This window comes from Leopardus geoffroyi, chromosome A2 (genome assembly GCF_018350155.1).
Source record: "Leopardus geoffroyi isolate Oge1 chromosome A2, O.geoffroyi_Oge1_pat1.0, whole genome shotgun sequence".
Taxonomy (NCBI): Eukaryota; Metazoa; Chordata; class Mammalia; order Carnivora; family Felidae; genus Leopardus; species Leopardus geoffroyi.
The window spans coordinates 53,828,748-53,844,015 of record NC_059331.1 but is presented as its reverse complement, the minus strand read 5'-3'; the positions used below and the strand labels follow the sequence as shown (position 1 = coordinate 53,844,015).

Genomic DNA, 15,268 nt, shown 5'->3' with positions numbered 1-15,268 from the left:
GTGATGACGATGTTCTACACCTGTGCTATCCAATACAGTTGCTACATCCACAAGCAGCTGCTGAGTGTTTGAAATGTAGCTGGCGCAACTGAGAAACAGAATTCTGCATTTTGCTCCATTTTAATTAGTTTAATAGAATAGTCACATGTGCCTAGTGGCTATTGTCTTTGACAACAGACTAAGCTATCTCATGTAAAATGAGATGAAGTAAATAATTCCAAACATCCTTTCCTGGTCCATAAGGCTGTACCTTTGGCTTCACTGTGTGGAAGGAAGTACAGACAAGGAAATCAAGAGAATATGGAGACACAATCATTTCTCTGTGGACATGTCTATGAAGTTACCAATGTGGATGCATTCAACACACATTTCCTGAGAATGGTGCTAGACACTGCTGAGGCTACCCAAGACAGGCAGGAGCGCTCTTGGGGAAGAGGCACATGGGTGTGAGGAATGGGTGCTATCTTCCAGGGCAGAAAGGACGCTTCTGTGAACAGTATAAACATAAGCAAACAAAGAGGGACTGAACAACAGGTGAACACAGCATAGAGGAACTTTAAATCAGAGGAAAAATTTATGATGCACTTAAAAAAAATTTTTTTTTTATGTTTATTTTTGAGAGAGAGCAAAACAGAGTGTGAGCAGGGGAGGGCAGAGAGAGAGAGTGAGGGAGACCCAGAATCCGAAGCAGGCTCCAGGCTCTGAGCTGTCATCACAGAGCCTGACACAGGGCTTGAACTCACAGACTGCTAGATCATGACCTGAGCTGAAGTTGGACGCTTGACTGACTGAGCCACCCAGGTGCCCCAGATGCAAGTTTTAGTGAGTCACTTTTAAGCCAACTTTTGGGAATGCAGCTATTGCATTAAGAGAACATGTATTAGTAATCCTATAGAAGGAGATATCTAGAATCCATTTATGTAATTAGCAGTCATTACATGACTTAGAACATGAATCATAGCTTATTAAAAGCTGGCGAAACTCCACAAATATACTGAAAACCACTGAACTGTACACTCTATCTATCTATCTATCTATCTATCTATCTATCTATCTATCTATCTAGAACATGGAGGAAGGGAGAGAGAATCCCAAGCAGGCTTGTTAGTGATGTCAGTGCAGAGCCTGATGGGGGGGCTTGATCCCACAAACTGCAAGACCATGACCTGAATCAAGATCAAGAGTCAGGGGCTTAGCCAACTGAGCTACCCAGGCACCCCTAAACTGTACACTTTAAATGGGTGAATGGTATGGTATATAAACAGTATCTCATGATATAGAGAAGTCCCCCACCCCCAAAATCTTAGACTTGATGAAAGGAAGGCTAAGGAGTGAAACTTAGGCAGGCCTACTGTGGAAGCTGCCTACGGTCATTTCAAGACCGATTTATAACATTCAGTTACTGAATACTCACTTGCTGAATTACAGACAGAATTGCATTTATAGGTGGGCTGCATTTACAGGTTGCCCAGGCCCTGAGACCAAGAGCTGAAAAAATAACATGCAGGAAACATACCTCTTCTAGGCTAAGTTGCAAATACTCCAAGATCCGATATGGATTTCTTCTGCATATTAATCTCTTTTTTGGTGCCAACTGAAGACAGAAGAAAGAAAATACATAGAGAACAAATGGAAGGACTACATGTTACATAGAGCAGATTGTATTTTAAAACAAACGTGTTTCTTATAAATTTCCCAATTCACATTTATTGGCTTAATACTGTTAAAAATATAGATTTTTATTATTATTATGTAGAAAAATAAGTTTTAGGTTTTCTACGACTAACATTTTCATTTATTTCTTTTTTCCCCAAGAATTTTTCCCGCAATTATGATCCTTTTGTTGGTCTGTTTTATGTCCTTCTTTTCACCGACCTGTACCTCACAAGTGTGTGCCTAGGCTCTTAATTAGACTTCACAATCTCATTCTGAAGCGTAGATAGCACTTCTTCAAATGGTGTTTCACGTACTACTTAGCCATTAGATTTTCTCATTTTTAGCTATTATAGACCATTTCAGGGCACCTGTCTCTGACTGTGCATCCATCATTGAAGTGGCTCTGGGTCTGCTTCCCAGTGCTTCTCCTATGCTGGCTGACTTCCATACCCGAGACCCTCTGCTACAGCCAGACTCAAGACTACATGTACTTACCACAACACTTCTTTTTATCCCACCCAAGGGAAAGAATATTATTGCAGCTGCTTTAATTTATACATTAAAAAAAAAATTAAGTTATTCACAGACTTGAAGTTTTAGTAGAAACAGCCCTCGTAACTACTGAGCCACCAGGGCCGGGACGCAGTGCCTGCGGATTCCGAGTGTCTCACTACCTCTCACATGCCCTGAGTACTTAATATGGGCCTGCTACCAGTTCCGAGTAAGGGACACCCTGGTCATCCCACATCTGCTATGGGGCCAGAAATAGATGGTTCTGGAGGAAGTGAATGATTTTCTTCTTGAACAATGCAGGGCTGAGGGTGCTGACGTCCTGTAATAGAAAAGCTGTGTATCACTTTTGACTCCCCCAAAACCTAACTACTAATAACCTACTGTTGAATGGAAACCTTACCAATAACATACACAGCTCATTAGGGCATATTTAAGTATTATATGCTGTATTCGTACAATAAAGTAAGCTAGAGAAAATAAAATGTTATTAAGAAAATCATATACAAAATACATTTATTGTACTGTATATAAAAAAAAAATCCATGTATAAGTGGATCCATACAGTTTGAACCCATGTTGTCAAAGGCCAGTTATACTCACTTCCTCACATGGGGCACATTGCTTCTCGCTCACATGATACACATCTTCCTCTACCAGCACATACTCATCACTGGGCCCTCTCTCTCTGGCACAGATGAGATCCACTTGGGGACTCCTGTCCCCAGGCTGAGTGTCACGCCGGGGGAGAACATCTTTGCTGCAATGAACGTGGGGTGGGGGGCAGTGCTGCAGTGTGGCAACCTCTACCAAGTGTTCATCCAAGCCATCTGGAGTCAGTGGGTCAGGCCCTGAGCTCTCTTGTAGGTGGTCTGATTGCTCGTTAGGACCCTCCAGGTCTAGTGACTTTTCCGAGCCCCCATTCATCACAGAAAGTTCCTCTCTATCTGCAATACCTTCCATTTTGGGAATGGTTTCAGAATTCAGCTCATCATGCCATTGAAATTCTTCATTCCTTTTTATACCAGGATGCTCGAGTGGTTTTGTGTAATCCTTGAGGATTCTGTGCACTGTACTCTCATCCTGCCCCTGTCTTTGCATGAGCTTTGTGGCCCATTCTATACTACGCTGATACCTGCAAAAGGGAAATAATGTCAGTAACACTTGAATTTTTTTTTTTTTTCAATTTATTGTCAAGTTGGCTAACATACAGTATATACAATGTGCACTTGGTTTTGGGGGTAGATTCTCATGATTCAATGTTTAAATACAACACCCAGTGCTCATCCCAACAAATGCCCTCCTCAATGCCCATCTCCCATTTTCCCCTCTCCCCTGCACCCACCCCACTCATCAACCCTCAGTTTGTCCTCTGTATTTAAGAGTCTCTTATGGTTTGCCTCCTTCCCTCTCTCTTTGAAACAATTTTTTTCCCCTTCCTTTCCTTCATGGTACTCTCTTAAGTGTCTCAAGTTCCACATATGAAGTAATACTTGAATTTCAACATTCAAAAGACAACACAGCATACAAAAAAGATAGGTAGGCAGTATGCTGAAATGTTTATAGCAGTTTTTCTCAGTGGCAGGCCATAGGTAAATGTTTTCTTTATAATTTTTTTGTGCTTTCTAATTATTCTAATTATTTCTAATAAGCACGTGTTATTTTTGTTTTTATTATTAGAGCTTCATTTAATTTTTTTTGGTTTTCGAATAATTTTTTTTATTTGAGAAAGAGAGTGAGCGAGTGTGTGAGTGGGGGAGAGGGGCACAGGGGGAGAAGGAGAAGGGAGAGAGGGAGAAGAAGGGGGGGGAGAGAGAGGGAGGGAGGGAGGGAGGGAGAGATCTCAAGCAGGCTCCTTGCTCAGCATGGAGCCCAACATGGGGCTCGATCCCACGACCCTGGGATCATCATGGGAGCCAAAATCAAGAGTTGGATGCTCAAAAGACTGAACCACCCAGGCGCCCCTATTTTTCTCAATTTGAAAAAAAAATTGACCCCAGTTTAATGAAGTATGAAAATTTATGTAATTTAAAACTGGTAGGCCAAATGATTTAGGTAAATATAAAGAGAATATGGAGTCATTTGTCAGGATTTCTCTTACATTATTCTCAATTTTGGATATCACAATATTTTCTGAAAAATATCCCACTCACAATGTAAAGAGCTTTTGCTCAGTATCGGAGTGAAAAATGAGGATTTTAAGTTTATTTATTTATTTTGAGAGAGAGAGTGCACAGAGACAGAAGTAGAGAAAGAATCCCAAGCAGGCTTCGCACTGTCAGTGCAGAGCCTGACATGGGGCTCAAACTCACGAACTACGTGATCATGACCTGAGCCCAAATTAGGAGTCAGATGCTTAACCGACTGAGCCACCCGAGAGCTCCAAAATGAGAATTTAATAAATATTTTTCATAGTACCTACTAAGGTTTCCACTACATAGGAAAAGAAATGATTATGGTGCTATACATATAGCCAAGCATCCTAGCAGGAAGGGCCCTTTTTCTCAGAATAATTTCTGAAACATATTTTGGTGAGGAAATACCTGCTTAGTTCCTCAAATGTAAAGGCAACCCCCAAACATTTCCCAAGTTACATAAAGTCATAGGTAAGACAACAGGGTTCTGTCCCAGTGAGATGTCACCACATGACAACGCCACCGGAACACCTCCGTGTGGGCTCAGACTGACATACTGGAAAATCTCATCATCAGAAGGGCTAAAGGCAACTTTCTGCCTCTACGGCTGTTAGCCTGATAGCACTTAAGAAGGCATGGTTTGTTGAAAGACAGGTAATTTTACTCTTCACCTTGAGTATTTTGCTTTGTGTAATGATAGCTGAATATGTCATAAACTGCTACATCTCACACGCAATTGAACAAGGAAGCGGGCTGTTATATTTAAGAGATTTGTGGCTGCTTAACCCTGACCCATCAGAAGAATCTCCCAGCTGTCCACACCCTGTTTATCCTACATGGGGATGAACATGCCTTCCTACATATTGGGAATTGTATCTTAGATTCAAAGGTTAAAACCTAGCAAAGCTATTTTCACACCTGAGAAGCAGGGTGACATCGCGATTACATGCATGAGCTCTGTACTGCACATTTCACATTCAGCCTGACTTTGTCACTTGTAATTGTTTGACAAAGTCAATTACTTAACTTCTCTATGCTTGTTCCCCCACCCAGAAAATGGGGTAACCACATAAAGGGTGTTATGTATTACTTTTAATGATCAGAATAAAAAAAATGTAGTTGCTCATACAACAGCAGGGTGTCTTCTCACCTGCACGGAGAGCATGGCCACGGTTACAAGCAGTTAAAAGAACTTTCATTCGAGAGACCTAAAAAGAATCTTTGCTTTTCATACCACCTACAGCAATGGCTTTATCAGCTTCGTGGTCAATTTTTGTGTCAATGTGTACTTTTCTGGGAAGGGATCCACAACTTTCATCAAATTCCTTGACTCAAAATATGTGGAAGAATCACTGAAAGAAAGGTTCAGCAATTGCCCCTCTGAACAAAAGATCTCTAACTGAGAGAGAGAGCACACACAGGCCACTGCTCTGCTCTCTGCAGTACGGTGGTCAAGGCAAATATGGGTTCAAACTCTCATTCCATTATGTTCTTGTACCAGCTACACAACCGTGGTAAGGCCCAGTTCCTCATCTTTAAACCAGGACTAACTGCACTTACCTCATGGAGGCGCATTTATTTTAAAAAATAAAATCATTTTGGGGTGCCTGGGTAGCTCAGTCGGTTAAATGTCTGACTTCAGCTCAGGTCATGATCTCGTAGTTCGTGAGTTCAAGCCCTGTGTCGGGCTCTGTGCTGACAGGTCAGAGACTGGAGACTGCTTCGGGTTCTGTGTCTCCCTCTCTCCCTGCCCCTCCCCTGCTCATGCTCTGTCTCTCTCAAAAATAAATATGAAAAAAATAAAATCATTTTGACTCACATATATTACATTAAGAAATACAAATAACATTAAAAAAATTTCATTTAATGTTTATTTTTTGAGAGAGACAGAGCACGAGTGGTGGAGGGACAGAGAGAGAGGGAGACACAGAACCTGAAGCAGGCTCCAGGCTCTGACCTGTCAGCACAGAGCCTGATGTGGGGCTTGAACACATGAATCATGAGATCATGACCTGAGCTGAAGTTGGGTGCTTAACCGACTGAGCCACCCACGCACCCCACAAATAACATTTTTAATGAATGGAAATGTACACCTTAATTAACTGCTCTTTGAGAGCAGGGACAGCCATGTGGGGACAAGCCCTGCACTAGATCTGGGTTCTGCAGTTGGTTCTTTTGTGTGATTCCGAGCTAAGCCACTTAGCCTCTCTGTCTCTTTGCTCTTCTGCAAGAGGCCAGAATCACACCTGCATTCCTGCCTCATAATGACCTCAGATGTTCATTTATGAAAGCTCAAGTGAGACAGTGGCTGCAAAAGCATGTGGAAGAAAGCCTCTGAGTAAGACTGGTGATGAAAACAGCCAGATACACAAATGACTAAGACATATGGCCTATGAGTCACAGAGCAGGTGTCGGCTCATTGGCTGGCAATGCCTTAAAAAGCCAAATCCTGCTGCGATTACCCCCAAACACTGCTGGAGAGGCCGCAGGAAGAAAAAAGTGAAAAGTAAAAGTCAGGAAACATAAGGCGCAGACCAGCAGGAGGAAAAGGTGGTAGCTATGATTAGAAGCAACAATGAGGCTAGGGAAAAGCAGACTCAGTTTAGGGACAACAGACTACAGAAAATGGTGTACCATGTGAATACACCTCTGCTTTTTCTGTTTCTATTTTTTTGAACACACCTCTTTCTTTAGCATGGAACACCCTTCTCCACCGCCTATTGATTAATGCCTATTTATTACTGGAAGATCACAGCAAAATGGTTTTGAGTCAGTGTGCTTAGGTCTAAGTACTACCCTTGAGCAAGTTATGTAACCTCCTCAGGTTCCACTTCCTCACCTGTCAGATAACAACAGGACCTACCTCCAGGGGTGATGTGAGGACTTCAGAGATAGTAGAGTACCTCGTACGTGGAGTATACCCAAGAAACACCAGCATGTACAACTACGGTACTGTTCTATGTGTCAATTCCTCAGAGGCTCTGGAGCTCAACTGCCTGGTCTGAGCTGACATAATCTCAGACAAGCTGTTTCTAGGTTCCCCACGTATGAGTCGGAAATAAGTACATCTACCTCAAAGGCTTCTTGAGAAGATGAACTGAGATGTCAGGTAAAGCATACAGACTGGGAACCAGCACTACTGGAGCAACCAGTACCCACTGACCACGACAATGGTGATGGTAATATATCACCATATTTATCACAGAAGAGTGCAATTGCTTACCTGTCTTCCTCTCTCACTAGACTGAATCCCTTGAGAACAGGGACGGAATCTTTTCCTCCTCTTCTATCTGCAGCACCTAGCCAATGCCTGACACACAGGCACCTGCAGTAAATGCTGGCTGAATAAAGGACCACAAAAGAGGAGGGGAGACCAGCACCCCTCTCAGCGCTAGTCCTTCAAGGACACAACCAACATACTTCAGTCCCCTTGGGCATTATCTGAAGGCCCTGATCCCCATCTCCAGAAAGGATTTCACGGAAGGTAAAGGCCAATCAGAGTGAATGCACTTGAGAAATGGGTCAGAGGGGCGCCTGGGTGGCTTGGTCGGTTAAGCGTCCGACTTTGGCTCAGGTCATGATCTCACGGTCCGTGAGTTCGAGCCCCGCGTCAGGCTCTGTGCTGACAGCTCAGAGCCTGGAGCCTGTTTCAGATTCTGTGTCTCCCTCTCTCTCTGCTCCTCCTCTGTTCATGCTCTGTCTCTCTCTGTCTCAAAAATAAATAAACGTTAAAAAAAAAAAATTAAAAAAAAAAGAGAAATGGATCAGAGTTTCAGAGGGAATAGTAAAGAAACAATTATAACAAGTATTTAAACTGGAAAATTAACCTAAAATATAAAAATAAACCCATTTTTTTTAATATTTAGTATTTTTTTAATATTTAGATTGTGACTGTAATTATTACAGCCAAATAATGAATCAAGTATTGATAAGGGGGCATAATTTTCTGACACAGTTGTCAGATATGGTTAAATCCTAGCCCCTGGCACCTGTGAATGTGACCTTCTCTGGAAACAGGGCCTTCGCAGATGTAACCAAGTTATGATGAAGTGGTACTGAGTGGTATCCTTGAAGGAAGAAGGAAATTTGGACACAGACACAGAGACAGACACAAGGGGACCTCCATGCGAAAATAAAGGAAGAACCTGGAGGGATGCATCTTCAAGTTAAGGAAGGCCAAAGATTGCTGGCTACCACCAGAAGCTAAGGCCAGACACGGAAGATGGAAGGATCATCTTCTAGAGTCTTCCGAGAGAGCACACCCCAGGTGACACCTTGATTTTGGACTTCTGGTCTCCAGAAGTATGAGAATACATTTCTGCTCTTTTAAGCCACCAAGCTTGTGGTACTTTGTTATGGCAGCTCTAGGAAACTACTACAAGGATCAATAAAATCCTTGGAACGTTATTACTATAGAGCTTATGAAGGGATAACCCCAGGCAGGTGGCAATCTCCCCCCATCCAGAACCTCACATACTCAAAATGGCTTGATGCCATGCCATGTTCACTGCCAGCATGATCCGGATGCAGTTCTGAGGGTCCGGCTTCTGCTCTGTTTCTGAGTCTTAGTGTTGACTGCGGCTTTTCTGCAGCTACTACTGGAATGGGGGCTCTACTCCTGGGATGGGGGCTCTGCTGGGTCCTTAGCAGGCCCCTCCCATGGACTAGAACCTGACATCCAGCCCCTGCCTGCAGTTATAGCCAGAGCAGCCACTGAGATCTCCCCAATATCACTGCCTCCTGGCCACTCCTCTGGCCATGGGGTTACCGAGCACGAAACCGAAAAGGAGCCGTCAGATTCTGCCAGTATGTGCTAGAAGCAAGATGAAACATCATCGTGGGCATGGATATTTTTAGGAGGCTTACAGAAGAGGTGCACTTTGAGTTGTCCTTCAAGGATGTTGAGGATTTATTTATATGTTTTTTAAGTATTTATTTATTAGTACAATTCTTATATATATATTTTAAAATTTATTTTTTTTAATTTTTATTTATTTTTTAATTTTTTTTTTTAACGTTTATTTATTTTTGAGACAGAGAGAGACAGAGCATGAACTGGGGAGGGGCAGAGAGAGAGGGAGACACAGAATCGGAAGCAGGCTCTAGGCTCCGAGCCATCAGCCCAGAGCCTGACGCAGGGCTCGAACTCACGGACCGTGAGATCGTGACCCGAGCTGAAGTCGGACGCTTAACCGACTGAGCCACCCAGGCGCCCCCTAAAATTTATTTATTTTGAGACAGAGTGCAAGCTTGAGCCAGAGTCAGCATGGGGCCTGATGTGGGGCTTGAACTCACAAACCATAAGATCATGACCCAAGCTGAAATCAAGAGTCAGATGCTTAAACGACTGAGCCACACAGGCACCCCTAAATTTTTTTTAATGTTTATTTTTGAGAGACAGAGTGTAAACAGGAGAGAGGTAGAGAGGGAAAGGGGGACAGAAGATCTGAAGTGGGCTCTGTGATGACAACAGACAGCCTGATGTGGGGCCCGAACTCATGAACTGTGAGATCATCACCTGAGCTGAAGTTGGACACTCAGCCAACTGAGCTACCCGGGTGCCTTCATCTATCTATCTATCTATCTATCTATCTATCTATCTATCTATCTATCTATCAAGTTTGTTTGTTTTTGAGAGAGAGAAAGAAAGTACTCACGTGTGTGAGCAGGGCAGGGGTGGGGGTTGGGAGGAGACAAATGATCCCAAGCAGACTCCAAGCTCTGAGCTGTCAGCACAGAGCCCAGCACAGGGCACACACTCATGAAGCATGAGATTATGACCTGAGCTGAAATCAAGAGTTGGATGCCTAACTGACTGAGCTACCCAGATGCCCCTCAATGAAGATTTAAATGCATGAACACTGAGTCAACAAAATCCTACCAAGGGACCACTAAGTGTTGGGGCTGAAGGGAGGAATCCGGCATGGTCTCTGCTCTCCAGGAACCGATAGTCTCAATCCAGGTATGTGATGGACGGCACAGGGAGGGACGCCAAGGCAGACTGCATGGGAGCCAGAGGAATGACCTCAACCAAGGGTGGGGTGGTGGTGAGGAAAGAACCTCTAGGAGAGTGGTATGTAGGCCGGATCGTGGGATGTACAGTGATAGCTAGGCAGTGCATGTGTTCGGGGGGTCAGGGAGAAAAGTTGGGGGGCAATGGGAAGAGTGTAAAGAAAAGCTAGAGGAAGGAATTGTGGCTGTGTGAGTGGATGAGGAAGAGTCTCTGTGAAAGCGTTTCTGTCACCCTGCAAGTGTAGAGGAAGGAAAGAGGACAGGGCAGGAGGCCAATTTTAGACCTAAGTGTATAAGTGTATGCATCTTAGCACTTAAAGACATATACATTACAGGGTAATTGTTCATAATTTGGAAGGAATTAGAAGGGCAAAATATTTGGTTTAGGATTATTTAAAAAAGTAAACAATACATTTCAAATTCAATTTGATCCACAATAAGTTCAGACATAATTTTCAAGGACACATACACTACCAAAAAGAAAAAAAAAAAGCCATGGACTACCACAGTGGAAAAGGTTATCTACAAACAGATCTGATTTAAGTTGTAGTTCTGGCCAAGGCCATCATGACTTACTTTTCTGACGTGATTATAGGCATGTCTGTCTTCATATCTGTAACAACAAAGACGTTCTGTTAGTTCAGACAAATTTTTTTCCTTAAGGAAAAAAAAACACTGAAAATGCAACAAAGACAAAGACAATTTTAAGAAGCCCCAAATCACACATCTAACAGGTTCACTAATCCTGCCCAACCAGCAATGGCAAACACGTGCCTCATTAGCCATCCCTCTGTGAACCCAACCCCTGGAAGGGGAGGCTGACAAATCACGGTGCTCTTGCTGTGCTCAGATGTGACCCTGAAATCCTGCTCAACTCAACCCTGCAGCTCAGCAGCAGTGGCATGTGCTTAGGATTAGAGGCTTGATAATCTGCCTCCTCTCTGCCACCTCTCAATGTACATGCCCTCTACTTTTGGATGAGAACATCAAGGCCCTAAAGCTGTGCACTTTATCGCTATTGTCCAGTGCTCCACAAAGCATCTTTTATTTTATTTTATTTTTATTTTTTTTATTTAATTAAAAATTTTTTTTTTGTAATACAGCTTAAAGTCGGTGCCGTCAGTGTAATCAACCTGCCCTATACTCTAAAGAAAGGAAGAGTGGCAAAATAACCTTCACATTGCTTTCAGCAGTTTTTTAAAATTTTTTAAATGTTTATTTTTCAGAGAGAGAGAGACAGAGTGTGAGCAGGGGCAGAGGTGGGGCAGAGAGAAGGGAGACACAGAATCTGAAGCAGGCTCCAGGCTCTGAGCTATCAGCACAGAGCCCAATGCGGGGCTTAAACTCATGAACTGTGAAATCGTGACCTGAGCCCAAGTCGGACACTTAATTAATTGAGCCACACAGGCACCCCTTAGCAGTTATTTCATAGGTGGTAGCATATTGCGTAAAAAAGTAAATGATTAATTATGTTGATATGATTGAGAGCCAGGATTTTTTACATGAAACAACTTACACCAGGAAGCAAGGAAGCTTATCAAAAACTGCTAGACTTATTTCAAAAGAGACTCTGCTGGCCAAACATGGAAACATTCGAGCATCAATAAGAATAATACTACAATTTGTTTTAAAATCCAGTCATTGGTAATAGTATCCCCCCAAAATGCTTGAATCTTTTAATTTATACTGGTACATACTAATACATGCCAGAAGAAATTCACTGTTTACCTGTGGAGGATTCATCATTTTGGAAATTGGTAAACATGATCTGGCTCTCAGGGTAACCAAGTAGTGAGGGGTTTCTCTTTATAGAACATTCTCACCACTAAACAAAGAAGGAATAATAGGATTCGAATATCACCGTTTTGCATCCTCTATTAAAGCATGATCACCAACAGTGCTGATGACATACAAGGAGACAAGAAGACATTTTTTGTCTTGTAAGGAAACACACAGGACCACCCATGAGATAGGCTGCCCCCAAACTTGAGCCTGAATCCAATCAAGCCTCTAACTCCAATTCATAGGAAACAGTGTCAAAGAGTATATTTATTAAGCCAGTGTTGCTCAGAGTACTCAAGTGTCACAAGGTAAGTCCTTTGCACCAGAATGGATATAGATGACATGGTATTTAGTTATTTACCTACGGCTTCCTGCTCTATGAAAATCTGACTGTGGAAACAAGGTGAGCTGAACTAAGCAATGTGCTGAGTGAGTAGGTTGCTTAAAGGTTGGTGCAAGCCCTTCTTGGACTGTCCACAAGCAGATGAAGGACCGCACTGGGCCTGTGACCTCCTTTGTTGAGCACCATGTTAACAGCACAATAAGGATGTAATCATCTGAGAACAGACCAGGGGGAAGTTGTGTAGGACAGAAGATCCATTGCTTCAACAAATGAACCACCGGGAAAAAAATCATGGCAGGGAAACATATGTTAAAATCAACTTCGGGTATCTCAGTCAGTTGTAGTGTATGGGCCCTAGATGGATTTTGAGTCAGTCTCCAAAAAAGAAAAAAATTGAGACGATGCATAGATTTTGGATGAGGCTAAGGAATTAATATTAATTTTTAAAAGTGATAATGGTACTACAATTATGTTTTGGGTTTTTTTAATATTATAATTTTTTTTTAAGTAAGCTTTATGCCCAACATGGGGCTTGAACTCATGACCCCAAGATGAAGACTTGCATGCTCCACCTACTGAGCCACCCAGGCTTCCCTTTTTTAAAAATACTTAAAAAAAATTTTTTTTTTAATGTTTTTATTTATTTTTGAGACATAGAGCATGAGCAGGGGAGGAGCAGAGAGAGAGGCAGACACAGACTCTGAAGCAGGCTCCAGGCTCTGAGCTGTCAGCACAGAGCCCAACTTGGGGCTTGAACTCACGGACTGTGAGATCATGACCTGAGCCAAAGTCGGATGCTTAACCGACTGAGCCACCCAGGTGCCCCACTTTGTTTTTTTTTTAAGCCGTTAGACTTTTCAAAAAGAATCATTATAGAAATACATAATGAACCACTTAGAGATGCTGTGATAGGATGTGAGGGATCTTTTTCAAAATAACCTGGGGACTGGGAGAGTGAGCAGAACAGATGAAGCGAGACTGGCCATGAGTTAATTATTAAAGCTGATGGGTGAGAACATGGGAATTTATTCTACTATTCTCTTTACTTTTGTAGGTCTGAGAACTTTTTTTTCATAATTAGTGTTTCGAAAAGAGAGGAAGGAAAAGTGGAAAAAACAGCATGATGACCCTGCCTATACCCGCCATCCAGCTTCAGCAGTTACTAACATTTGGCCAGAAACCTAGAAAGTTTTCAAATAGTGTAATGATCTTAATAATTGAGAACCTGTTCCTGATCTATGTAGGAACTAAGTTTCAGACAGTAATAGAAATTTGAAGGAAATGAATTTATGCCAGGGAAGCAAAAATTAAGTTTGTGGGCCACCCTGAAGGAGTAAATCTCAAATATTCATTTTAGGAGATTCTTCAGATTCTGGCTTCAGCCTCATCTTCTACCCTCTCTGTCCACTCTCTTCTACTTGTTGGCCCTGTCGCCACCTCAGGCTGCCTGCCATTCCATGGACCTGCCGTGCATTTGCTCCCTCTCAGCCTCTGCATGGCTTCCCCTGCCTGTTTCCCCCAGTCTGTTTGGTGAACTCTTACTCATTCTTCAGAGCCCAGCTCCTCCTCCTTGGTGTTTCTTCCTAATCTTCTCAGGCAAAGTTAATCAGTCCTTTTATAATCCTTCACTTGGTCATATGTCAGCTAGGGTTAGAATCCATCATTTCTGGTCTGCGCCCTCAATTAGACTGTATCTCAAGGAGAGGGGATTTGCTTTTTTACATGTTTATCTCTAGCGCTTGGCACATGGAAGGCTGTCGGTAAAACTTGCTAAATAGTTACATGTTAAATTACCAGAAGAGGGAGGTCATGACACAGCAAACTGAAATTCCTAAGGAGGTAGGAGTCTGTGAACTCACTTTCCTAGGCTTTTAACAGCCGATTGATTATCCTCTATTCCAAGCCTCTAATGCGCTGGGGTGAAGGCTTGAGTTTGGGTAAGGAGAAATGACTTGCCCAAAGTCAGGGTGAAGGAAGATGAGGACTAAAACCCACACCATCAGGTGACCAGTATGTAATATTGTAGGCGGAAAGGTTCAGCCAGCCACATTCCCAGAGCTAGAACTAGAGCCCAGAACTCACAGGTCCACACCCAGAACCAACACTGCCATGAAAGTTACTTCACCAACCCTTTCTGTAGGTATGCATGGGGCACTTTCAGTGAAGATGCTTTGTGGAGCACCAAAAACCATAAAATACCTAGGAATAAATCTAACCAAAGAGGTGAAAAATCTATATGCTGAAAACTATAGAAAGCTTACAAAAGAAATTGAAGAAGGCACAAAAAAATATAAGAACAGTCCATACTCCTGGGTAGGAAAAACAAATATTGTTAAAATGTCGATACTACCCAAAGCAATCTACATATTCAATGCAATCCCTATCAAAGTAACACCAGTATTCTTCACAGAGCTAGAACAAATAATCCTAAAATTTGTATGGAGCCAGAAAAGACCCCCAATAGCCAAAGCAATCTTGAAAAAGAAAACCAAAGCCAGAGGCATCACAATCCCAGACTTCAAGCTATACTACAAAGCTGTAATCATCAAGACAGTAAGGTACTGGCACAAGAACACTCAGATCAATGGACCAGAATAGAGAACCCAGAAATGGACCCATAAAATATGGTCAACTAATCTTTGACAAAGCAGGAAAGAATATCCAATGGAATAAAGACAGTCTCTTCAGCAAGTGGTGCTGGGAAAACTGGACAGTGACATGCAGAAGAATGAACCTGGACCACTTTCTTACACCATACACAAAAATAGACTCAAAATGGATGAAAGACCTCAATGTAAGACAGGAAGCCATCAAAATCCTCGAGAAGAAA

At 42.5% G+C, this 15,268-nt stretch overlaps 1 protein-coding gene across 2 annotated transcripts in view; it reads right to left on the bottom strand.

The window, feature by feature from the left end:
- The window catches only part of TSEN2 (tRNA splicing endonuclease subunit 2), a 49,966-nt gene that overhangs the window by 24,223 nt on the left and 10,475 nt on the right, over positions 1–15,268 (bottom strand). For both annotated transcript variants that reach the window (XM_045493837.1, XM_045493838.1), the window contains 3 exons: positions 10,890–10,926; positions 2,770–3,301; positions 1,517–1,594 (listed from right to left, as the gene is read on the bottom strand). In XM_045493837.1, the coding sequence (XP_045349793.1) occupies positions 1,517–1,594; positions 2,770–3,301; positions 10,890–10,926 (647 nt within the window). The remainder of the gene's footprint in view (positions 1–1,516; positions 1,595–2,769; positions 3,302–10,889; positions 10,927–15,268) is intronic.